General features: G+C 39.8%; 1 protein-coding gene across 1 annotated transcript; it reads right to left on the reverse strand.

The window, feature by feature from the left end:
* Positions 1-9870: 9870 nt before the first annotated feature.
* HACD2 (3-hydroxyacyl-CoA dehydratase 2) lies at positions 9871-25772 on the reverse strand. Its single transcript, XM_033162786.1, has 7 exons — positions 25597-25772; positions 23595-23712; positions 21107-21125; positions 17808-17896; positions 14420-14541; positions 11625-11803; positions 9871-10093 (listed from the first exon to the last, which is right to left on the reverse strand). The coding sequence occupies exons 1-7, from the start codon at positions 25755-25757 to the stop codon at positions 10011-10013; spliced, it is 771 nt and encodes a 256-aa protein (XP_033018677.1). The 5' UTR covers positions 25758-25772; the 3' UTR covers positions 9871-10010.
* Positions 25773-26794: the final 1022 nt, after the last annotated feature.

Here is a 26794-nt window from a genome sequence, read left to right on the forward strand (position 1 = left end):
GAGGACCTGTTCCTTCAGATCAACGGCACAGCAATGGGCACCCGCATGGCCCCACAGTATGCCAACATCTTCATGGCAGATTTAGAACAACGTTTCCTAAACTCCTACCCACTCAAACCTCTCTTGTACCTGCGTTACATTGATGATATTTTTATTATCTGGACACATGGTCAACAGACCCTGGACACCTTCCACAAGACATTCAATGACTTTCACCCCACCATCAACCTAACTATGAACCAATCTATGCAAGAAATACACTTTTTGGACACTACTATAAAAATACAGGATGGACACATAGACACCACCTTATACCGTAAACCAACTGACCGACAAACATATCTACATGCTTCTAGCTACCATCCCAAACATACCAAACAATCCATTGTATATAGCCAGGCCCTACGTTACAGCCGCATCTGTTCCAACTCTACAGACAGAGACTCTCACCTAAGAGATCTACAGCAAACCTTTTTAGAACTAAAATATCCACCTGATGAAGTTAAACAACAGATCGACAGAGCCAGACTGATACCCAGAGAGAACTTGCTGCAAGACAGACCCAAAAAAGAAAATAACAGAACACCACTAGTCATCACATACAGCTCCCAAGTTAAAACAGTACAACGCATCATCAGAGATCTACAACCTCTCCTAGACAATGACAGTTCTCTTTCTCAAGCTCTGGGAGGAAGACCCTTCATCGCATACAAACAGCCACCCAATCTCAAACAGCTCCTCACCCACAATAATACAAAAACAGGACTCAACATGGACACTGGTACCAGAGCCTGCAATAAACCCAGATGCCAACTTTGCTGCCACATAAACCCGGATAACACCATTACTGGTCCCAACAACATCAAACACACCATCTCAGGACTATTTAATTGCTCATCTTCCAACATTATGTATGCAATCAAATGCCAACAGTGCCCTTCAGCTCTCTATATTGGACAAACAGGCCAAACCCTACGCCAAAGGATAAATGGACATAAATCTGATATCAGGAATCACAAGACAGAGAAACCAGTAGGAGAACACTTCAATCTCCCAGGACATTCTATAAAAGATCTCAAAGTAGCTGTCTTAATACAAAGAAATTTCAGAAATAGACTGGAAAGAGAAGTGGCTGAATTGCAACTAATCACCAAACTTAAAACCATGGAGAAACCTGGTTTGAACAAAGACATTGGATTCTTATCTCATTATACATAACAAAGCCATCTTTAACCATCTCACCCCTTGCCTTTCCCTGCAAGACTAATTGCAGCCGTTTAGAGTCATCAACAGGTTTTCCACACTTATCAGCCTATCACCCATTCCCACCACCCTTCTGAGTAATACCCCTCCCCACTCCCCCACTATATTTAAGGATCTGGTGACTTCTGTTTCAGTGTATCTGAAGAAGTGTGCATGCACACGAAAGCTCATACCAGGAACAAACTCAGTTGGTCTCTAAGGTGCTACTAGAAAGAATTTTCGATTTTGCATGAAAAATGTAAGAGTATCTGGGTAATATTTATGATGATTTTAGAAGATTATATTCATGGAAAATGCATGCAGCTTGTTGGTTGTTTTTTCTTGGCATCACAAAACCCAGCCTAGTGTACTTGTGGTTCTCAAGTGGCCTCCCATTCAGGCATGGATGAAAACCAGACCAGCTAGGCTTTGGCAACGTGGTAGCCTCATGCATGTGCAAAACATGTGCAAACCATACCAAGATTTTGCAGCTATTTCTGATTCCTTTTTGCTGCGTAAGAATCGGCAACCCTTCTTATATCATGGGAATAATCATTGTCAGAAAAGAGGAAGTGGCAACAGTTAGGGGTTGTGGAGATAGAGAACACTTAATAAAACATCACATGCAAGAAAAACCACCTCCCAAAAACCAAACAGACCCTAAGGAGCTTCCACACCAGCAGAGACTGCAAATGAATAAGTTTTTTATACCAAAAGATGGTAACATGGTAGGGTGAAAACTGGGTTAAATGGCAAAAAAGTATAAGCTGCTCATTTGATAATAGTAATCATGTGGATGTTGTACAAAACCTCCATTCATGAGTAGCACCAAGTCCCCAATAAAATGCTGTGTAGAAGTGCCCTTATTTTTATCTAAGCATTTTGACACATATAGCTTTTCTTTTATTTGGAGGCTAAAAGCCACTTCTACAAATAAGCGGAATCATCATCATTGTACACCAAGAAGAGCACATGGTAAACATCCTAGCTTCAGTTTGCTTACTAAGATGAATAATTTCTATTACAAATTATAAGGCCTTTGAAGTACTGGTTTCAACATTTCACATGAGGACTCCACCATTGACAAAATGACATAAATACTCTGCCTTTAATGGATGTAGAAAATTATTACCATACCACATTTTTACTCTGAGTATTCAGAATATTTTAGACCACAGTGCTTAAATATCAACTGTCAGTACTCCATGTGTAAGAAGACACAACTAATTTATTTCATAATACAATAGTTTGGGGTGGGGGGAGGTTGCACAAATACAATATGCATAGCAAACAATTTCTCTTCATATAAGGTAGGGATATCTTTTAAACATGCATAGAAAGTTCTCTGAGCCCCAGGTAATATTAAATTTCAAAACACCTGAAAACATGTACATTGTAAATTACTTATAAAATAACAATAGTATTTTTCACAACATAGAAAAAGTACAAAATATTACGTTTTATCAAATTCCATAAGATGACAATGCATAAAAACCCAATAATGTATCAGTGAATTATCTGAAACTTAACAATAACCTTTGTAAACTAACCCACACAAATGTCAACCTCTTTTGTGAAATGAAATTATTTAATAGAAGTATGTGCCATATGTGCAATTTATTTTGCAACAAGATTTCTCAAGAAATTTTTATCTTGTGGTAAGGAATAGTCTCTTCAAACATAATTCCAGATTTCGAAGGAACTAAAATTTAACACATAAAAGCTACTAGATCCCTTGTTAAAGTAGGTATTATGTAGATCACACAGACCACCATGGTGTGAGCAAATATGTTGTGGTTTTGCCATACATACATAAGAGAAATTTATAACCATAGTGTGAGGAATTTTCTATGCTATATAAAAAAGGCTGACACCCCCTCCACACACCGCTCCATGAACAACTTGGTCAACTACCGGTACATCTCAAAAGATATACTTCAAAGTTCATTTCTAATCAAAGCGGGGCAGGGAATCTTGAACTTGCATTATGAACAAAGTAATAAGTTTATTAAAATGTCAATACTTCTGTCCTAATTCACATTCTAAAGATTTGTCTTTACAGGAATTAAGAATAAGGCAAGTAATCTTAATAGTTACTTTGTCAACTCAAATAAACATTATGCAGACTTTAAAACTAGAGACAAAACTCACTTTCGGGACTGTTCACGTTATGTTTCCTTTCTTTTTTAAAAGGGAGCTTATTTACAGAAGTGGATCTATTACCAGTAATTACCATGGGTTTTTTATCTTCAGAGAAACATACAGTACATGGAATACAGATAACCTAAATAAGCCATTTGTAAGGTAGTCTCAGAACCACACTAATCATGCCCTAGGCACTCTACAACGATTTGACATGCCTATAGAGACCTAAGTCCACCAGCTTGCCTTTTCAATCAATGAGCTGGGGAACAATCCATGTGCACAAGAAAATCAGCAATGCACACACATGGCATTCACTGACCCAGGAGTTATCATTGTTTGCTCAGCCTGATTGAGAGGCTGTAGTGCAACAGCAGCAATTTCAGTCTTCTATTTTGTTTACTACATTGCTCTATCTTCTGTGATAGTCTAAGGCACTGGAAAACTATTTTTGACTTAGCATGTAAATAATTCAAGTCCTGGTTACAAGTCTGAGTTGGAAACCTAAGTACGCCTTGTAGTCATTTAACAAATGTTTTCCTCCTTAACCCTTTCACAAAAAGTTCATTAATTTTCTCCCCTTGCTGCTTCCCCCTGCCTCCTCATCCAGTCTGTGAAAAAACTGGTAACTGCATATTTTCATCCTAAAGGGGAAAGGGAAATTACTGGGAGCAATTCTTAGTCGCAAAATAGTCTGCAAGGCATGGGTTAAATGCTGTCTTCCCACTTGCGTGTAGAGGTCCTCAAGTCCACCCCCAAGTAATTCACACCAGACACAAAAATTTTGTTAAGGTTAATGGCATAAAAATTTGGCCACAACCGTTTTATTAAATTACAACATGTGAGTGGTTGCTTAGGCATTGGTTTGACTATGTCCCATCTAGGGGACAGGCTGACTTCCAACCGCTTGGTGGAAGACAGCAAGAGGGAAAACACTTTGGGGAGAGTATTTGGGGGACGGGGCGACCAAGACCCTCCCTCTCCCTTAATGCTCCCAGGGGCCTTTGCGTGGCCCTAACCCATGACCAGGGACGGACAAGCATGGAGAGCCCCTGGATTCCTTTAACGGAATTCCCTGCGCAGCAGCAGCAATGGAGGGGCAGGCACGGCCAACCACTTCCCCTCCCGCAATCCAATTAAATAACCAATGCCTAACCGCCAACCTTACAGTTGTGACTAATTGCTATGTAGTAGGCGAAAGCCCAATGGCCAAAACCAATCTGCCAATTGGGAAAATTCCTACTAGGCCCCTGTCAAAGCAGACGACCCCATGACAGGCAATAGCAAGGTCAAAGCGCACGCCTATACCAGGGGGGGGGATGGGAGATCCGATGCACGCAGCAAAGAGGGGCAGTTACTAAGAACGCCCAGTATATATAACCCCTGACCTGTCCATCAACATTTTGCAACATGCTAATCTCCCCAACAACTGCATCGGCCCCTATCAGTACCCTAGCTAACAGATTAGATCCCTCCCCACAACTTCATCAGGGTGTCTTGCTAGGCCCCAACCGCAACACGTGCTCTCTAGGAAGGAGAACACGCTATACCATTCCTCCTGTTACAATTGCCTCCTGAGGATGCTTTTAATTAAAAATACTCATCAAAACGTTACATGCACTTTGAGAAGGCAGCTTTAGAATAAAGCAGGAGTAATTTGCTGATTTTTCAGTAACATTTTGTAAAAACTCAGCTACAAACTGTATCAGCTGGCAGCATCTATCCATGAATTACTGGAACACATGTGCAACAACCCAGGCAGGTGGACCTGGTGCACAGAAACTGCAAATGCCACCTCATAAACAGTAGCGGTCTAATAATTCCACTCTCCAATTTATTGGTCTTATCTTAGAGATACCACTTCCTTTTTAGTACTGCTTCTAGTTAATTTTCATATTTGACTGCTGGTACAAGTTTTCCATTGATTAGTCATTTGTTTTCCATTAGTGACTGGCCTCTTTTTTCTATTCATCTATTTGTGCCAGGATTAATTTGAAAAGTATGTGAGAATAGTCCAGTGAGAAGCCCGACCAATAGATGTCAGAAAATGAGTGTTGCAATTCCTTCCCCTTATGCAGAGCAGCTTTCCACAGCAGTACCTTGAGGAAGTGAGTTTAGCTAACGGTAAGAACTGGAGGACTGTATAATATGTACTCCACAAATAAACTTTTAATTTGAAATTGATTATCCACAATTTTAGAGTGAGCCAGACACGACCAATTCTACCTCAGAACTCTCTCTGCCACAGTGCCAGTTCTGAATGTACCAGTATGGAAAGAGTATGGCTTAAATATCCCATCCTGAGTCAGTGAAGCAGTCGGCAGCAGTAACTGGGCTTCACCCACAACATAGTTTCAAAAGGGACATTGTTTTAGCAGCAACTAGTTGTCCTAGATAGAAGCTTAGTTTCCCACTATCTTTTACAAATAATCTTGGGCCATAGTATGTTGTGTAAATTAGTAAAGCTTACAGAAAACCTTAAATCTAATTTAAACATTATTTAAATGTCAGGTTATTTATCTATTAGATTTCTTACCCTGTTGCCACTTTCACTCCAAAGGGCCAATTCTATCTCAAATTCTCAGGATAAAGCTTGTTGAATTCTCTAGCTTCTCTACTACACCTGCAAGCTACCAAAAAGCTATATTGCCTCAAGCATTTCTCTCTCCCTACACCCAAGAATCAGAATCTACATCCAGCAGCATCAACTTTTTTGGCCTTCACAAATTGTCTGGAGGTTATGCTCAAACCCTTCCCAATTCACCGTGTTGCTAATGGGTGGCTTAAAAAGGTATCAGATTAACTCTTCTACCAGTAAGGTGTATCACAGAGGTCACGCTAAGGTTAGAAAACTGAAAAGACTGAGTGAAGTAGCCTACCAGTAAATACCAAGTGAGCAATCCATTTTCGGAGGGGAAGTAACTTAAGATCTAATATATATTAAATTACAAAACTGTTACAAGTACACATCAAGCTGACTAGCAAGGCCTTGGGTATAGCAACTGGTAAACCTAACAGCAAGCAATGTTTCACCTTCCCGTTTTACAGAAATATGATGACCAAAAGGTTACAGCAGAGAAAAGTTCTTTTTCCACGGCTTCATCACACAGCATTGCTGTAATATTTAAAGGCTTGGCACCATATAAATTGGGCTGACTGCACAGTTTCTTACTTTCTGATCTTCAGCCACAGATTGTGTCTAGGTAAATGACTGCACAGAAAGGATTATTGGGAACTAGGCCTTTAAATGCTACAATAGTACTGTAGGTGCAGGATGAAGCTGTGGTGATGTGGCAATATAGAAAATGTCTCATTCACACATTTAATAATAGCCAACATTTTATGGAAAGAGATATACTGAGAATCAGATTTATATCCCATTACAAAAATAGTTTTCACTGTCAAATTGTCTAAGGGTAAAAAGATGTGTAATTTGGGACTGGTCATGTGAACTGGATGGCAATTCTTGTGCTTTACTAGACATAGGTTGTTGTGTGTGATAATAACAATAAGCCTCAAAAGCAGAGTTTTACCAGTAGAAGATCAAATGGCCTTTGTATCTTGGGAAAGCACAGAAAAACTGGGACACAGCAGACTATTGATAGAATGAAGTGGAATGGAAAAGTAACGGCTACGAAGCCAAAAGTTTTAAGTGGCTCTGGTCAAGTGAGTGCTTGAAAAGGAACACGTGCCCAGAACCCTCCAAGAATATGGAATTTGGACCAGCATAAATTAATAACAAAGAGCTATGCAACTTGGGGCAGAACTTCACATAAATGTCAAAAAAGCATGTCCTATCAAGCTCTAGAGCCAGATTTATTTTAAAAATTATAACCTACTTTATAGTCCCCGAGAGGCTTTCAAAGCAGCTTACAAAACATGCTCACAACTGATTCTACACAAGTATTCACAAATATTTAACTGGACAAAGGACTACTGCAGCGACCTGAGAAACTGTTTCACCTGAAAGTTAGGATACAGTTAAATTTGTGCATGTAATAACAGTATGTGCATTTAGCCACATAACTGTGATAGTGAGTATATGTGCTTGGGAGGCAGGACAGGCTTCAGCTGTGAAACACAAGTAAAACAAATTTGCTGCCACAGACAATGTAAAGCAGCCCTTAAGTGCTGCAGCAAAGGTTAGAAGCTGATTTTGGCAGAACTGATTTGTACTGACAGACATTACTTGACCAGAAGCAGCATCTGGCTAGTGGTAAAGAACTCTGTAGTTTGTTTCGATTCCCTCCCTGTCAGGAAGATGAATGCTGAGCACAAGCAAGAGACAACCACTCTGTGTGTACCTAAAGCCCTTATAATTACAGGAGTGTTGCTGCTTGGTCCTGATGGGCTCCTATAATGCAGTTATATATCATAGCTTTTACCTTTACCTAATATACCATATGCAAAGTCACTTACATGGGGAACATTAAGATTCTTTGCCCGATTATACTGAAAGGCTCATACTCAACCTGCAACCATCATAGCCAAGAATGGTAGTGTTCTGTGGGAAAGTTCATATAAGGACATGTACAATAAATGGGTTAATGTGAAACCCTTGTTCTCCTTCAAAACTGTGTCATGGAGGTGTCCTCACACTTTCTCTACAAGCTCTAACCATTGAATATAAGCTGCTGCTTAATGCTAAGCAGTTATAGATGTTACAATGAGAAACCTCTTTTAACAACACAATGGCAGTGTATATCAGAATGGAAGGAAATAACATGAGCTGACTGCAAGAGGAGTGCATCTTAACTCAAGATGATCAACAGGAATGCCAAAGTAGTGAAATGAGTCAATTCTCTTTTTTGTCTTTCTAAAAGCAGCAGAACAAAAGCATGTGAGTGATAGTGTGATGTGAAATGAATTGGGCTTATTGAATGAATGTGAAAAATCCTGGATACCACTCCTAGTTATAGGATAGGAATAAAGTTAAATAGTGAACATCCAAGTTAGACCGTAACAGTTTTCTATGATTCACTCTGCAGGAAGCATGAAAAACTTTGGTGCACTGATATTCTTCAAAGGATCCAAAAGACACAATAATAAAATGACAAATCATTTATTTTCTTTTGGTACCAGCGGTTGGCGCTGTGGGTTAAACCACAGAGCCTAGGGCTTGCTGATCAGAAGGTTGACGGTTCGAATCCCCGTGACGGGGTGAGCTCCCGTTGCTCGGTCCCTGCTCCTGCCAACCTAGCAGTTCAAAAGCACATCAAAGTGCAAGTAGATAAATAGGTACCGCTCCGGCAGGAAGGTAAATGGCATCTTCCGTGTGCTGCTCTGGTTCACCAGAAGCGGCTTAATCATGCTGGCCACATGACCTGGAAGCTGTACGCCGGCTCCCTCAGCCAGTAATGCGGGATGAGCACCACAACCCCAGAGTCGGACACGACTGGACCTAATGGTCAGGGGTCCCTTTACCTTTACCTTTTACCAGCTGAGCTAAAGGTTAAAGTTTAGCTATCTTCAAAGAGAAGGAATCCTTGGTCATTTTAAGAACTGGTAATTTTTAAAATGTTTTTCCAGTATAACTAGGAAACAAGAAGTGCATAAAGAACAACCTGGATTTTGTCCCAGAGTGTCCAAGTAATTTAATAAAAAAATGTTCACCTGGTTCCATTATAAAAAAAGCCATTCTCTAAATAAGCTTTGAAGTAAGCTGAATTTACTAGCATTAATATCACTTTTTGGACACAAAATTAATTATGCTTTTAAAAACATTTAAAACTTTAAAAATAAGCTCATTTTAAGAAAAGGATTTTTAGATAACTTGTCTAGATGCTGAGAATATATCTGATTATGCTTGCAAAATACTACTAGATGTTTTTGGACAGCTAATTCAAAGCCATAAAAAAATTCTCAAGTAGCATCCAGGTCAATTACAAATTAGTTATATTTTGAGTATTTCAATAAAAGTGGGCCTTATTTTCAGGAAAATAAGTAAAAAGAGCATTCAAGAACAGCAGGAAAACATCCCAGCTTGAGGTAATAAGATTAAGTTGCACCTATAGAACACATGTTCTTGGGCAACACTGCATTATTTTTAAGGCCCCACTCTGGAGAAAAAAAATCAGTTGTGCAATTACAATGAGTTACTGCTGCAATCATTGTAATGCAGCTCTCTAAGTTTGTACCCTAAATTGCAGGATTATCTCCTCATCCAGACCCAGAGTCAGAAAAGTCTTTTGTGGGACTTCATTAGTCTGCCCATGGCAGTTCTAGACAAACTGTCAAAATCATTCTAAATATTATCTTTACAACAATACATGTAAGTATCTAGCATGCAAAAAAGTTTTTAAAGGAAAAAAGGAATCCTAATTCATAAACCACAATTATTGTTACCACTTATACCACCAATATAAGCACATTATAATGCAAGTTTTTTCATAAATAAAGGTAAAATAAATGAATGTGTGTCACTGTAATGAGACATGCCAAAAATGCAGTTTCACAGAGCAATGGTTAAAAAAAAAAAAAAAACCAGTGTGGAAAGATATCCTTAGTAGGTTACCAAACTTTTTTGTTTTGGAAACTCATTTTAATACTCTGTATTATTTATAAACATTTAAAACGTATGTACGTGTGTGTGTATCTATATGCACAGCTGTGAACAAAAGCTGTGATTACTCGGATTTCTTGTGTTCTTCAGGAAGGGAAAGTACTTTTCTTCTTTGATGTATCATATGAAAATACAGCTGAGGGAAGACTGAAAAATAGAAAATTATGTAAATAAAAGTTAGTATTTTTTTAACCTACACACAATTTAATATCATGTATTCAAGGTCTTTCACATGTATATCAGTGCCCCCAAAGCCATACATATACTTTCTGCTCTCTTTTAATGAAGTGGAGGGAAACCCACCCCCAAAATACAAGATTGTTTACTTGTAAACCAAGGAACCATGAAGCCATTTCCCTTCTGTCCATCTTTAATTGCAAGATATAATGTATGAAACATTGTACATGACAATGCTCAACTTAATGGCAAGGTGATTTCTGCTAAGTGCTTTGAAAGAGAACACACACAACTTTCCCCCCCAAAGCCTAGCATAGAACTATGACACATTTTATTTTACTATAAATGATAAGTATAATTACTGATGCACCAGTAATAATTAATAAGTATGTAAGTGGTTATTCAAGTAACACTCATTGCTCCACCTTTAGATGCAGTCATAGTGTGTCTGTTGCTCACCACTTAGCCAGCCAGTCAATTCTATAATATCCTATTCATTTGTATACCTCTCTATTCTATACCAGAACTTGGTTAAAACAAAAATGAATATTTTTTTTACACAAACACAGAAGCTGAGATAGCTCTGTGAAACAAACAGATGCATTAATTTTCTGCTCGAATGACATTGGATCTTGCTGTGAGAAAATATTGATTTGGTAAGATACATGCACAAATACAGCAATGTGTCTTTCAATATAATCTTTCATTGAAAGCCCAATAACATTTGCAACTTTCATTGGCCATTCTATGTACCCAATTATTTTTGCAGTTCTATTTCACAATGTGAAGCTTGTGTGCTCCAGCTGACCTTAGGAACCCGCTAGAATGAAATGCACGAAAGAGAGACTCATCTAAGTGCTTTTGTATATTTTGCAATGTGTACATTTGTCATGTGGTCATGACACTTTTTGAGTTTTAATATGTGATAACTATGATAAAAATATCTGCACAGGCATATATGCCAGCATGGGATTAAATGGATTTTTCATTTCTATCACAAAAGTTCAACTTAAAAGCTAGGCTTCAAAAACTTATTATGCTCTATTACATGAAAAAGAAAACAAAGCTAAAACCCAAAGTCTTATTTCAAAACATGAAAAAAAGATCAGTTGCAACTAGCACTCTTGAAACAAATATATATTCTCTTTTGCTTTCATCCCCTAATTTGGCTATAAGAAGAGGGAGAGAATAAATAGAAGAAGATGGCTATAGGTAAAATAAAGAGAAACAAGAATTCCACAAGTGCCAGAGGGAAATCAGCTGTAGAATTAAAAGATAGTTCAAAAACTTGTTTTTGTTCTATACCTCAGAGATGCAGGATCTGTGCATTTAAATTTACTGCTATTTTTCACTGTTGAAAACCCACCTTTTATAGTGCTTGCTCATTCTAGAACACTGAAACATGTACAGCTAAAATACGTTTACAGGCATTTTAAACTGCTTTTAGACTAACAGCTACAGATCTCAAGGGTGGAAGGATTTAACTAAGTGCTATACTTACGTGGAATATAAGATAGCATAATCAAGATCAGGAATGTATAGTAGTCAAAGGAGAAATTGTATTTGTTAGGTAAACTAATTGAAAACAAGTCAGACTGTCTGACATAGGGCAGAGCAGCATATATTGTGAGCAATTCTCCTAAAACTCCCATTGGATACAGTACGAGGAACAACGTGTACCTAAAACAAACAAACACAGATATGCAAAGTTATAGGTAGGCAGCTGTGTTGGTCTGCTGTAGTAAAAAAATAATTAAAAAAATCCTTCCAGTAGCATCTTAGAGACCAAGTTTGTTATTGGTTTGAGCTTTCGTGTGCATGCTTCCCATGTTCACTCAGAAGTAAGTTCCACTACTGTCAGGGAGCTGCCCTCCGCTACCAGGCAAGGTCGGGGGGGGGGTGTACAGGCAGCCCCAGCCACCCCTAGCTAGTGAGTCTTCCAGCACCTCCCCTGGGGAGGAGGAGTTATCCTCAGGCAGCCAGGTGGAGCGAGGGCTCCTGGATGTTGCTCAAGGACCCAGCACTGCCTGGCAGACACGCTCTGAAGGGGACCTGCCACTTCCGTCGCCCGAACTGCGCAGAGGGGTCAAAAGACCGGGAAGGCGGTACTTCAGGATGCCGGAATTCTTATGCTGGGGTCGCAGAACGGCACTTCCGGATTCGCCTAGAGACTAGGCAGTCATGTTTTTCTGTAGCTCTGCACTGTAAATAGCCTTGCACAATAAAAGGTTTAAAGACAAGACAGACTTTGTCTTTACTTGTGAGCAACCCCTTCGCAGACCTGACAACTACCTTCAATGGAAATTCAGAGTACATGAGACTAGGAGTATGAAAAGGTGGCTAATACAATGCAACGTAATATTTTCTATATGACATTATATATATTAGTGCAAATAACAGATGCTGGGGGTCATTCATCAAGAATGGGGCCACTGTGAACAGGGAAGGAAATTTAACTATTTCCTCCTGAACTGGAGCCCTGCTATTTTGCACCTGAAGGAAGATCCCACTTGTGCCCATGGAAGCTTGTCTCTTATGCCAAATAGTACCTTCAGAGAGAGTGATTTAGAAAAAAACAACTCCACTTTCTATCCCACCCATAGTTTGAAGTTAGTTTGTTTAGACAGGATTCTTTAAAAATTAAACTAAACTCCTCTAACTTCACTCAAGCTTATGCTAGCTGCTGCACATAGCAGAGATGCAGCACCTGTTCCTCAATATATATATCACAACTCCGATCAGCCCAACCAGTATACCCAGTGGTCAGAGATTATGAGACCTATAGCCCAACAACATCTGGAGGTTAGTTAGGACTTTTATTCAATAAAGATATATTTTCATTAATTCAACTATATTTCAAGTGTATTCCAAAGTACAAAATATTCTCTTTTATACAAGAGAATGTTAACAATGTGTAGAACATATGCAAATATTTCTGGTCCTGAACGCAAGTCACACCATTCAAGTTGAAGCTGACTCTTTATTACCAATAATGCAGCTGCAGAGACTCGGCAGAGTGTCAAGCCTAATGAGCACAGTTCATCCCTGAAAGGTCTTGCCCCATAGATCAGTTGTTGAGACTGAAAGTCCCCACCTCCCCACAGCCGTCTCAAGTTACCTCTTCTCCACAGCTTTCCCTAAGCAATTAAGAGACTGCACCTACGTGCAGCCAACCTCTCTTCCACCCTTTTCAAGACTCTTCTGGTTCTGGGAGAAAAAGGTAGAGGGGAACTTGTTGCAGCAGCAGGAGGAGACACCTATGCCTCTTCATCAGCCAGACTCATCTTTGCCTCTTGGCATCCCTCCTCCCCTGCTTCAGATTCTGCCTCTGATTCTGGACTTCTCTCTGACACAGACTCTCCCAGCTCACTATGCCCTGCTACCATTTAGCTTCCGACACCTCCTCCCAGTATTCTCCCTCTGACCACTCACTGTTGTCCCACCACCAATCCCTGGGCTCTGAGCCTTCTTCCCTTGGGACTTCTCCAGCTGGTTCATCCCACCATTCTCTGCATCCAACCAGTTCATGACACCAAGTTTGTGAAGTTGTATTGAAATGGTAACCTCGACTTAATTATTGTAATGCACTTTATTTGGTGCTGCCTTTGGATCTGGTCCAGAAGCTGCTACTAGTGCAGAATACAGTGGCCAGACTGTTCACAGAAGCAGAATACTAGGAACTTGTTACTCTGATGTTAAGACAGCTGCATTGACTGCTGATTTGCTAGTGGGCCAGGTTCAATGTTCTTGTGTTAATTCACAAAGCCCTCAATTACTTGATCCCAAAGTACCTTGAAGACCGTCTAATCATTTATACTCCACCTCTATCACTGGGATCTTTTGATGGGCCACTTCTGATGGTTCTTTATGCCCCTGAGGTTCAGTTGGCCTTCATAAAGGACCAAACCTTTAGTGCAACAGGTCCTGTCCTGTAGAACTCCATACCTGTAGAGGTTCAGTAGGAGCCACCCCTACCTTCTTTCAGATGTCTTCTGAAAATTGTACTGTTTAGACAGGCCTTCACAATATTAAATTTTGCTTTATTCAACCAGTATTTACAGATGTTTTACACTGTGTTTCATATATACTGATAGATTGGTTTTATTGTATTTTATATGCTGTAAGACTCCTTGATATATTTTATGAAAATGAAGATTAATTTTTGAATAAAATAAATATGTCAACATTCTCTTTATTTTCTAGGACTGATATTTCTGTCTTGCAACTATTATGGAAATATGCCCACTGATGTATAGTTTCTCAGGCTCATAATCATGAAGTGCTTAATGTCCTTACCTGGCCCATTTGATGAAGTATGGAAGGTGGTTCAATAAGCTGAATGTATAAAAGGAATAACGTACAATCTCTGTGATTGTCCAGGCAACAACAAAGAGGAGGATGCAGTCTTCATTTTGTACCTATTAAAGAAAAATACAGTTCTGTAAATTGAAAATAAATTATAAACTTTCTAAAATGACAAGCTTTTAAATCTACCTTTTCAAACTTTGTAATTCAGGTCCCTAGGAAAGCAGAAATATTTATCGGGGGTGGGTAGGTGGGATTATACTCTTCTTTGTAATTTGCCTTCTCCTTTGTAATTTCAAGATTAGAATGCCTGAGCATACACATAAATTAAGTGTTGCTCAGAAATGACACAACATAAAAATCTGAGAAAGTTACCTTAAGTTGCTTCATAGTATGATTACGGAGTATATTTTTAAAAACCATTTACCATTGGCTTGCTTTTTAAATGAAAAATAAACAAAGGCATAACAGCTGACCTAAGGTCTAATTTCACCAGAGTTCATGATGTATACCAGGGGTGGCCAACTTCCAAGAGACTGCGATCTACTCACAGAGTTAAAAACTGGCAGTGATCTACCCCCTTTTGGGGTGTTCAGGTCAAAGTTCTTGAGCTTTTTTTTTTTAAGGAAAGAAAGCACTGTTTTGGGGGGTTCACGTAAAAGTTGTTGAGCTTCTTTAGGGAGGAAGAAAGTGACACTGAGCTTTTTTTTTTAGGAAGGAAAGCCCTGTTTTTGGTGGTTCAGGTCATTTTAGGGGTGCAAGATGTTGAGTTTTTTTTAGGGCAGCCAAAGTTCGTTAGTTTCGTTGGGGGGAGCCACTGATCTGCCAGTGATCTACCACAGACGTCCAGTGATCTACCGGTAGATCACGATCTACCTGTTGGACATGCCTGATGTATACAATGTTTCTGTATGGCAGTATAAATATGACATCATTTGGTAATCGAAAGTAACTAAGCTTGATGCATCATCCCATGCAAACATGACATTACTCGGCACACAAAATCATTTCCTAGAAAATCCTATAGCCAACTATTTCCAACTTCAGAATTACACAGTACCCTGTGCTTCGCAAGCTTCCTATATAAGACTCAAGAGAAACAAGGAGGGGCTGGCTTTGCACCATCCTGGTACTTGCCTGGTCTGCTCTCCCAGCCAGCAAATGTGTGTGCTTTATTATTTATTAAATGACTGTGTTGGCTGTATTAGCATTCCATGAACAGAATACTTTTCACAGTTTATTCTTCTTGCCAATACAGATTTAGGCAAGAATAAAATAAAGTGCACAGGATATGGTATTATTTTGACAGTTTTCCTCACTAACTTGTTTTTGATTTCTCAACCATGCTCTAGATTATTTTCCACTTTTCTCTTAATAAACATGAGCAGCATTCAGATTGATGCTTAGTGAACTTGCCTGAGATTTCAGATATCAAGTAGCAGAAAGGCTACAACATGCAAATAAATAGCTAACAATTTGACCATTCCAGGAATAAGAGCAAGCACATTCTTCAAACATTACTGAACTGTCCCATGCAATTACTATTCAATATTAGGAACAAAGAATCCAGAAGGAATAACACGTAAACAGCAAAATTCATGTTTCAGATTCCAGAACACCACTTGATTAGGCTTGATCAGAAATAATGTACAACTTCTTCTTCAAGAAAGAGTTAGATATGTGAGAAAGCAAGCAAAACATTAAGAGTTTCTCATTCAAGAACCTAAGAAGCATATGGCAGATTTAACCAAAAAACAACACACATTATTCATGCATCCACATATCATCTTACAAAATCCGTAATAGCTGAACTTGTTCAGGGAGCTCAGGTATGTAGGTATTCCTTCAGGGGGAGGGGGGAAGCAAAAGATTTTTTTGTTTTTTGTTTAATAAGAATGTAGGTAACACTCATCTCACAAGGAAAGGAATGCTAATGTGAACCTGTCAACTAACTTTTCATCTGAGATACTCGGGTACCTGATAGGGTACAATACAGTTTTGACTATTTTTATTGCCAAATTACTCTAATTGTTTTCTAACACGTTAGAAATAATCTGGATTCTATTTGCACATATAAAATGCTGCATATTGGATGTTTGGAAAGTATGTTCACTTCCTCTGTCCTACAGTTACACTTCCTTTGAATCAAGTGGGGCTACAACATGCTGCTTGTACAACAGCAAAAAGCAAACGCCAATCAGGAAAGAGTGGCGTTCAAGTGAGCTGCTGCCACTTTAACAGTCAGATAGGGATTTGACTCTCAGTGGGAGAGGGAATGTCAGATGGTTCAAAACCTAAACTGTCCACACTGGGGTTAGCTACACAGGGCAACTCAGTTTTGATTTCCTGACGGGAAGTTAAATCCTAGAAGGGGCTGAGCGGGTGCTGCTGCTTAGAACCATTTTAGGTGAAAGTCTACCTGAGACTTGATTTGTAGGCGATTGCTGCTTAAAAAAATTCTCTGAAAGGAGTGTGTGTTTTAAACCAAGCTGTGTGGCTTATGAAACCACCAAGCATTAAACTTCCCTAAATTATAATTAAATAAACATGCAGTTTTGTTCCAGAAGTGCTGCCTCACTCTGAATCCTTGGTTGGGGAGAGTGGACACTGGGCAGCTGCCACAAAAATAAAACACCTCGCAGCTGTGAAATTTTAGAAAGCTACCATAAGCAGTGAATCATAGACCTCTACTGTGAAAAAGGGGGGAGTTTTATCTATTAATGCACCCATAATATTGGTCATGTTACCCAGCGCCCATATTCAGTGAAGGTGTCTCTCACAAATGGATACTTTTAATTTTTAATAGTGTTTCTATATTAGCCATGTAAATAAAATTACAGGAAGCAACAGCCCAGTTAACAAAAGTGTAGAGATTGACATGAAAGTGGGAACTTTTGATGCATTGTCCCTTTCCAAACAATGAATAGTTACCGTAAACCAGACCTACATATATGATTTCCAACTCTTAGAAAACTGTGAATCTTGTTTCACATATACTAAATAGCTATCTGAAAATGGCAAAGACAAGCAACTTAAACCAAGTTTTAACTCCAAAGTTTTGAAAAGAAGTTCACTAGTTAATTTGTTTTACATGATTTCCATTTCCATTCCCCACCCACCTGCATGCTTCTTCGCACACTACCTTATCTGCACGGTAGGTGGGAAGATATGACTACATCAGTGGGCAAGGAGCCAGCACAGATGTTACAGATTAAGAAGTTCTGGATACACATCTCAAAAAAAAAAACAGCTGATCCTGAGGTGTCCATCAAAAACACACACAGTGGACCCAGTAAAAGGAACAGGAAATATACCAAAGAGTACAAATATTTAGTTCTAGGGAAGAAATTGATCTTCTTCTTGCTCTCTTTTAACATACCTCTTTTACACTATGGATTATGGCCCATGTCATAAAAACTCTTGACATCACCTGGAAAGTAGTCAGCACAACAGAAGAGGGAACTATTCCTGAAAAGAAAGTTTATATAGGTCTATATCCTCAGTTTATTCAATTTATATAAATATTTATATACCATTATTTCATGAAATATATCAAAATGGTTTACAATGAAAGGACACAAAAACACACAGTAAAAACAATATAAAAGATTAAAATCAGGCGTCAAAGGACCATTGTGAAAAAAAGTATTCTCAACTGCCTACATAGAACTGGTAGAATATAATAGATTCAGCAGGTGTTTAAAAGTTGCAACAGAAGGCACCTGCTGAATCTATCTCTGGTATCCAAAATACCATACTGATGATGCTAAAGGCTCTTTTTCAAGTTGTTTTAAAATGAGCCTTACAAACACAGGGAATAACCAACAACACTCCTGCTGGTGATATCAGTGACTGAGCTGGGATATTAAGGTTCAGGTGATCCCCAGTGCTCTAGAAAATTTCATCTTAATCACATGATCCAAAAATGATTTTTACAATATTGCATTGTTAACATGCATTCCATAACTTTAGTGTGAAGAGGCACAGTTCACATATTTTCTTTAGACGTTTCAAGTGCCAGATCTTGTAAAACAATAATTGGGCCATTCCATTGTCACGGGTGGGACACTTTGACCATGTGTTTTGGTATTCACACATGTGTAACAATGTAAATATACATAAAAATTAACAACCAAAATTTAAACTATGTTCTTAATAAGATACTGAACATTTTACTAATTTTTTTTTATTTTTATGGATATTTTTTGACAATTTTATTAAATGTTAAAAGTGTTGTCATGGGTGGGACAAAAAAAGGACATGGAGCTTGAGATAAGTTTGATTTATGGAAAAACTCTGTGAGTTGTGAGGTGAATCAATGATAAACTCAGCATATCTGTTTAAATCAATGTTTATTGGTTACAACTATGCAATCAGGAATTAAGTTTAAGAAATTTAACGATACAAAATTAAGGAAAAAATGCTGTCACGGGTGGGACAATCATCAGAAAACTTTTAACTTGAACACTTCTGTGAAGACTATGTGGGTGGACTTTTGAAAAGAAGGTCCATAAAATAAACTTCTTTTGTCTTTAGCTTTTAAAAAAATGGTTAGACTGCACGTTTGGAATCTTCCTCACCAAAGTCCAGCACTCATCTAGCATCCTTATCAGGCTCATTTTTCATGGAATGGCCCAATTGGGGTATTATTATATGGTAGGTTCTGTAAGGTTCTCACTTTTAGCATTAGCTCATTATTTATTTTTTAGTACCTGACAAATGTCTCTTGGGAAAGATGTCAGATGTCAAAGAGATAAGCAATTACAGTCGTACCTCAGAAGTTGAACAGAATCTGTTCTGGAAGTCCGTTCTACTTTCAAAACGTTTGGAAACCAAGGAAGCTCCTGCAGCCAATCAGAAGCTGTGGAAGTCGCTTCGGACGTTCGGGTTCCAAAAAACATTCACAAACCGGAACACTCATTTCCAGGTTTGTGGCGTTCGGGAGCCAAAACGTTCAAGTCGCAAGGCATTCGTCAACCAAGGTATGATTGTATATGACTTTTTGCAGACATCTGAAGGCAGTCCTGTTTCAGGTAGCTCTTATAGTCAGATGGGTGGGGTACAAGAAACGTTGTTGTTGTTGCTACTACTACTACTACTACTACTATTATTATTATTATTATTATTATTATTATTATCAAGAGTCCTTGGGTCTCGGTCTGACAGCTCTGTGAGCTCGTTCCAGACACTTTCAAGTCAAGGGACATTATGTTAAACAAGTTAATAATGGAGGTTCTAATGTCCACCTATTTCCTCTATAATTCCATGTACATCCACATGTCTTGAATATTTCATCTTCTCCAGATGTTTCTTTAAACTCTGCAATGTCTTTTTAAAAATAGCTTTCTAATCATTTTGTTGTTGACTGACAAGTCTAAAAGCTTCAGAGGCTGTTGTTTATTCCAGTCAGTAGGTTTCTGTTCTGGCAGTTCTTCCCAGTCATTCATTAACTCATATTTCAGCCTTTTTCACTGTGTAGCAAGGTCTTTGTTTTTATTTTTTATCTCCTATGTTGGTGCCTAGTCTCAAAGGCTAGAAGGGAAACACAATTATAGAGGGGCCTGTTTGCTGTAAGGGGAGGAAAGCTATTGCTTTTTCTTTGGGCCTGAAATAATTCATAAGGCTTTCTGCATTACCTCATTGTGCTGATGCCAGCATACCCCCTCAGGGGACTTGGCTTGAAATCCTCATGGTGCTATTGGGGTCAGTGGTGAGCCAAATTTTGGAGCTGGGGTCTGAGAGACCCCAAACATTACGTTCATCTTGTGGGCACCCCTTTTTTCTTTTTTAAAAGAGTTAGAAAACCTGAAGGAGAGAGTCTGTTTCTTTTTAAACATCCAATATTGGGGACAAACAACAGGGATCAGGGATCTCCATCATGGCTTATTTGCGAGATTCCCAGATGTATCTGTCTGCCTACTGTTGGTGCCAAGAACAGAAAAAATAACCTATGGCTTGATCCTGCAATCCTTGTGTCCTTTCAAGAACAGCATTGTTACACATCATTTATTGCTCAACAACCAAGCCTTGTTTCACTAAGCAAAAATTTCAAAAGATAGTACAGGAATGACAAATATAGATGGGTGATATATAATAACAGCCTGTATTACATCCTGAATTTGCATGTTACTTCAGAGTCATATATTGACACACTCAATATGCAATTCAAACCTCCCTCACCCTACCCTGATGCTCTACAGAGTGGTCAGGCCATTGTCACATCATTCATCAGGGAGGAGATAGACTGTTGTGGCAGCATGGAACTGGTACCGTGATTGAGCCCAATGCTTTCATGTGATGGCATTGAAATAGCTCAGGCTCCAATGGCTCCTGGACTGGCTCATCCCTGCCACATATTCAGAACACCCCATTTAGGGTGCTTCTACTGGGTACTGCCAATGGGTATCCTGCCTTTTGCTCTCCCTCCTTCCGCATATTTTACAGGCAGAACAGGGAGGCTGGCAATGACAAGAGGCTGCCTTGACCAGAAAAGCTAAGCAGAGGTACAGCTCCACTCCCACCTGTACAGTAAAATGTGGGGTTTGGAATCCTCCTTAGAATAGGCATTAGGAAGAAGAAAAAGTGTGAAATTAGAAATGTATACCATGCTTTATATTTTTGCTATTCTTTTTTTAAAAAAAATTAAAGTGAATAAGCTACATGAATCCAGTAACTTACCTATTGCACAATGCAGAATCTAGAACAAAAAGAACATATAAAGTCAACAAAATCCAAGACTTTTAATCAGCCAAATATAAGGACTCAAGCATTACACAACTTAAATAGTTTTGAGCAACTAACTACTCAACTCAACCAACTGGGAAAGGGAATAATCTCCCAACTATATTAGATCCTCAAACAATTGGCTGCCCTTCCTCTCACTTCATTAAGACTAAAATGAGATTTTTTTTGGAGAACAATTAGAGGAACAACTCTAGGAACAAATTTGGAATAAACCACCATTTAGCTCCATCTCAGTTAGAACTCAAGAAAATGTTTTAATGGTAGCATATGCCCAGCCAGATTGTACAGAATTAATCATAACACATCCAACCTTTGCTGGTGGGAATACAATTTACCTGGTTCTCTAGTGGTCTGCTTTTCTTTTGGGACGTTTTTCAAACAATTAATCAAATTCCAATCTACACCCCCATCCCGAGGGACGAGGGTAGGGTGAGCAGTGATTACCCACCTCCGTCACTGGTGTTGTGCAATGCCAGGTCTATAGGCAATAAAACTGCCACCATGCAAGACTTTTTTTTTATCTCGCTGGGGGTTGACCTGGCTTGTGTGATGGAGACGTGGGTGCGTGAAGGCGAAGTAGTCACCCTGCAGGAGATAACACTCCCGGGTTTCTCTGTCCTCCACCAGTCGTGGACTATGGGTACTCTTAGAAGCCTCGTAGCCACGTACTCTTAGAAGCCTCATAGCCAGACACTAGAGAGACCTGTCAGGAGTAAACATGGACCAATGCAGGCTTCCTCAACCTCATCCCTCCAGATGTTTTTGGCCTACAACTCCCATGATTCCTAGCTAGCAGGACCAGTGGTCAGGGATGATGGGAATTGTAGTCTCAAAACATCTGGAGGGCCGAGGCTGAGGAAGCCTGGACCAATGGTATCAAATTGTATAGGAAATGGCCTTAACCAATAAACTGAAACTGATATGGGGACAAAGAGAAGAGGACGCCTTCATCCCAGTACGGCTGGCTCCCCTTTATCACATACACAGCCCAACAAGACAACAAGAATCCACCGACAGCAGAATACGAATCAATCTTACTTAACCCAACAAGCCTTCCCCCCTCACAAATGCAAGCAAATCCCACCGCAGCCAACCACAGATAACTAACCACACCCTGCCCCACACAATACCTCTCACTACTGAGCAAATGTAATAAACAAATAGAAAGAGAACCTACCCAGTTGACGCTGACACAGAACCCCACATGTACACTATACAAAAGAATATAAGCCTCACCACCCCTCCTCTCCCCCCTCTTCGTCCCCAACCTTATACTGTACTCAACACTAATATTTCACAACAAATGTAACTGATTTGTAAGAAAGACTGTACAACCTGAAAAAAAGAGACAAGGCATGTAATTTTGTAAATCAAGAAAATATTTAATAAAAATAAATTTAAAAAAGAAAAAAGAACATAAACCCATTTATTAACTGCAACTAGATTAGTGATTGCAGAAAGTGAAAAAAAAATTCAGAAATATGGGACATTGTGCTATAGACAAATTAACAATTTCACAAAAGGAATATTGATCTGGGGGCGGGGAGACTCACACATTCTGTACCATAAGGCAGGGGTAGGCAACCTAAGGCCCAATCATCTTCTCAATCCAGCCCACGGACGGTCCAGGAATCAGCGTGTTTTTACATGAGTAGAATGTGTCCTTTTATCTAAAATGCATCTCTGGATTATTTGTGGGGGCTGCTTGGTGTTTTTACATGAGCAGAATGTGTGCTTTTATTTAAAATGCATCTCTGGGTTATTTGTGTGGCATAGGAATTTGTTCATCCCCCCCCCCCCAAAAAAAAACATAATCCGGCCCACCACATGGTCTGAGGGACGGTGGACTGGCCCACAGCTGAAAAAGGTTGCTGACCCCTGCCATATAGCATCCTTTTATTGATTTTGGTTCTATCGACTCTTGGAACCTTATGGGGAAACATTTGTTTGCCTTTCTTGGAATGTCTAAAAAAACAACCATCAGACACTATTTTTCTTTCTTTTCTGTAAAACTAAAAAGCTCTCTTGGTTTTATAGTAAGAGGAACAAAGGCACTAGGCAATGGTGTCTAGTGTTGAAAATTTCACCATTTTACGTAAAGTAATTAAACCTATTTTTCAATTAAAATTATGCTATTTAAGAATGGTTTCAGAGGGGCAATCACCAGAGAGCAGAACTTCAGAAAATAAATTAACTTGAAAATAATAGTTTCACTGCATAATGTCAAATTCTCTTTGATGCTATTATTTTCATTTTTCAGATTTCACTTCTGATGTAATGAAGGAAACCAATACTTACCAGTGGTCTATCTATCAAATGGGACAGAATTCAATGCAGGAGCAAGTTAATGAATGAAATGTATAGGAAATACAAAACTTTTAATTCACCGCAATTAGAAGGACATGTTCCCTGGTATACATACCTCAACAAAAGCTCCAGTTTGGAAGAACTTCAAAGGTTTTTCTACTGAATAATATAGATTGTGGTAGCTACCCTTGGTGAAATATGCTCTGACTAAACCAACTGCTATAACAAGCCACCTAGAAGGAAAAAAAGGAGATTTCAAAATGCTTTGTTAATGCCTATTACACCTTCACTGGACGCCAATTCCACAGGGAGTCTATACCCCCTCACCATCACTGCTGAGGTTGCTCCTCTTCCTTAGCTTTGCTACATCTTGCAAAGAGACAGTGAACAATCAGGCAATGGCACTACCGGTAATTCATGTTCCACCTCTGCTGTTTTGTTTACTCATCCCCTCTTTTTAAATTATGGTATGCCCAGTGGCCTATAAAGCAAATGTTAACAGACTCTGGTTTTAAGAGCAAAAAGGCATTCAGTCAGGTTAGTGCTAAACCTTTGCTATGGCTGTACTTTGCCTCCCTGAAACCTAACCTGCATTGTCACTTTTTTCTCAGCTGGGCTGCTGTGGGCTGCAGGTAGTGGTGGGTGCCCACTTTATGTATGGTTGGGTAGACCCACATTTAATGAGTTGGCTGTGCTTTTCACATCTAGTTACATTCCAAGAACAGGAGATGAAATTCATACAATGTAGTAACATTGCATTATCAGAAAAATAAAGGCTCATAAAGCAATGGTTTTAAAGTTTTTACTCTCCTCTTTATCAGTACCAAGCAATGATTAAAAAGTAGTAGTTTATATCTGGTGTAATTAAGATGTAAGTGTAATGATTAAAAATGATACTGTTAGTTGCAAAATCAAATTAAGCAACCTTTTATGGTGGATGGATATTAGAGGATGCTATCTTCAGCATTACTACATGCTGTAAAACAACTGTAAAACATTTCTTTTCCAAACTGCATATGTAGTTTTATTATTTGATGTACACAGTAAATTTGAAGGTATGTTTTTCACTGCAGCTTTTAAACATACATTTGCACTAAACAAGGGCAAGATATAACCTTGTCTTTCCAGGAGATGGCTATAAATACATTTTGTTTGTACATGTACTCTGTTACTAAAGTACACAATCCCAAATAATTATTCTGAAAAGATGCCCAACACAGAAAAACAATGCATTTATGAGCAATATAAGTTTAACATTTTTTTTTACTATACATGTTACTATGAAGGTAATTGGTGAGTTTATTAGGAATTAGCAAAACTTTCATTCTCCTAGCATTACTGAAATGCTCAAATATCACTACCAATTTAAAATCACATATAGGCATAATGAAGACTAAGTTATGGGATGTGAACAAGGTTTCAGAAACTGACACAACCCAGGCCTACTTCATACATTACATTAAAATAAATGGGTACAAGGCGTAATTGTAACAAGCAAAACAGAACAGTGGCCAATTTTTTACTCCCTAGCCTAGAGCAAGTACTTTTTGTACCATGTGTTGCACTATGACTATCTGGATACGCCTTGCATTCCAGTGACCATTTCTAGTAATTTAGTATGGCAAACATTATTATTACTGTACTTTTTTTACCCTGCCCATCTGGCCGGGTTGCCTCAGCCACTTTATGACTGTATACATTTTTATTACAGTATTATTATACACCAACCCATTATTATGATAATCGTCTATTTTTGTTAAAAGTGTGTGGGGTGTGTGAACAGTACCGTTAACGAAATGTTCCTCCACTAAAACAGGGGATCAAAAGGGAAGAAGCTACTATTATTTCCAATACCAGCCAAGAACACTACAGAAGACCTGCCTTGCTATGTCAGAGGCCAAGGTCAGCATTAGGCCAGCCCCATCTTTCCAACTGTTTGCTGCAGACGAGGAAATGCTCCTGCTTCTCCTTGAAAGGGAACCCCATTATCTCCCACCCTCGTCACCGTAGGAGAGAGGAGGGCGGTGGGAAAGAAGGAAGCCTTCTCGGTTCCGTTCAGACGAAGGGGAAATATCCTCTCTCTCTCTCCCACAACCACCGCACCGGCGCTCGCTCACCCGGCTGTCATGACCACGTTGTAAATGACCAGGTAGGCCGTGGCCAAGGCTCCAGGGCCTTTCCGCCGCCGGGAGCCCGCCTGCTGCTGCTGTCCACTGACCCCGTGGCCATTATCCACTCTACGGCTGCCACCGCCGCTGCCGCTATCGGAGGCCGCCATTGCACTTTTTTCTCTCTTCGGCGGCGCTCTTCCTCCTCGAGCGACGCGGAGCGACTGCGGCTTTGCCTCCGCCCCCGCGTCTACTTAACCTGGCAGCCAAAAGAGGCGGCGCTGAGAAGAAAGCGCCGAAGAGAGCAGCGAGAAGCGGGGCTGGCCGGGCCTCTTCCTGCGGCTGACGCACCCCGCCTATTCCGGGACCGGTGTGCGGCTGCTGCCCCGCCTTCCACCTGCGCAGGGCGAAGCGACGCCATGGCCTGCCGGTCAGAGTCCAGAGCCGCGAGTGCCTGGGGACGGCATGTTTTTGTTTTGTCCCTGTGGCGGAGAGCGGGGCTGGGGGCGTGTAGGAAACCAGCAAGTGCAGCATAAACCGACCGTGGCATAAATGTACCGGTATACCTGCCACTACCAGGTAATTGTAATTGTATTGCAAAGGCGTGTACTGGTCAGGTTTGTATACCACTTGCGTTTGCTGTTGGGCCAGCTGTCTAAATCCCCAACGCAGTTCACAAAGTTAAGCCTATAAGCACCTATTTATCAGGATTTATGTGCTATTCTCCTCCTAAGGACGTTTACCGGTAAGTGGTCTGGATGGTGACCATCACCATCCAGTTTTAGATTCACAACCACCCTGTGAAGGTTGCTTCGTGGAGAAATGGAGCCTTCCACCACACCAGGGGCACCCAGCCAGCTTTGAGGCTGGCCAGGATATTCAGTGGCCAGGTTTCCTTACTCCTCAGTCTGCCACAATACCAGTGGCTTCAATTTACTGTGCCCCACAATTGGATTGTGGCCCAACCTGAGGTACAGCATAGTTGCCCTGTAACCTTGTCTCCCCGAGACAGACGGATGCCAATCAAATAAACATTGAGTTTGCATGTATGTGCTGGGTCTGAAGAGGTAAAGCCTTCTGAACTACAAAATCACCTTTCATAAGGGGACTTGGGTGTTGCTGTGGTCTGAGCTTCTTGGGCTTACTGAATGGTGTTCTGCTGCACCAGAAGCAGTTTAGTCACACGACCTGGAAAAGCTGTCTGTGG

This window comes from Lacerta agilis, chromosome 1 (assembly GCF_009819535.1).
Source record: "Lacerta agilis isolate rLacAgi1 chromosome 1, rLacAgi1.pri, whole genome shotgun sequence".
Taxonomy (NCBI): Eukaryota; Metazoa; Chordata; class Lepidosauria; order Squamata; family Lacertidae; genus Lacerta; species Lacerta agilis.

Excerpts from the sequence above, each read along its gene's own strand:
- HACD2 (XM_033162786.1), bottom strand. The coding sequence starts at position 25,757 with ATGGCGGCCTCCGATAGCGGCAGCGGCGGTGGCAGCCGTAGAGTGGAT. Across the intron at positions 14,542-17,807 it reads TAATCCATAGTGTAAAAGAG|GTACAAAATGAAGACTGCAT; the intron begins GTATGTTAAAAG and ends TTTCTTTAATAG. Across the intron at positions 10,094-11,624 it reads TATGCTATCTTATATTCCAC|TCTTCCCTCAGCTGTATTTT; the intron begins GTAAGTATAGCA and ends TCTATTTTTCAG.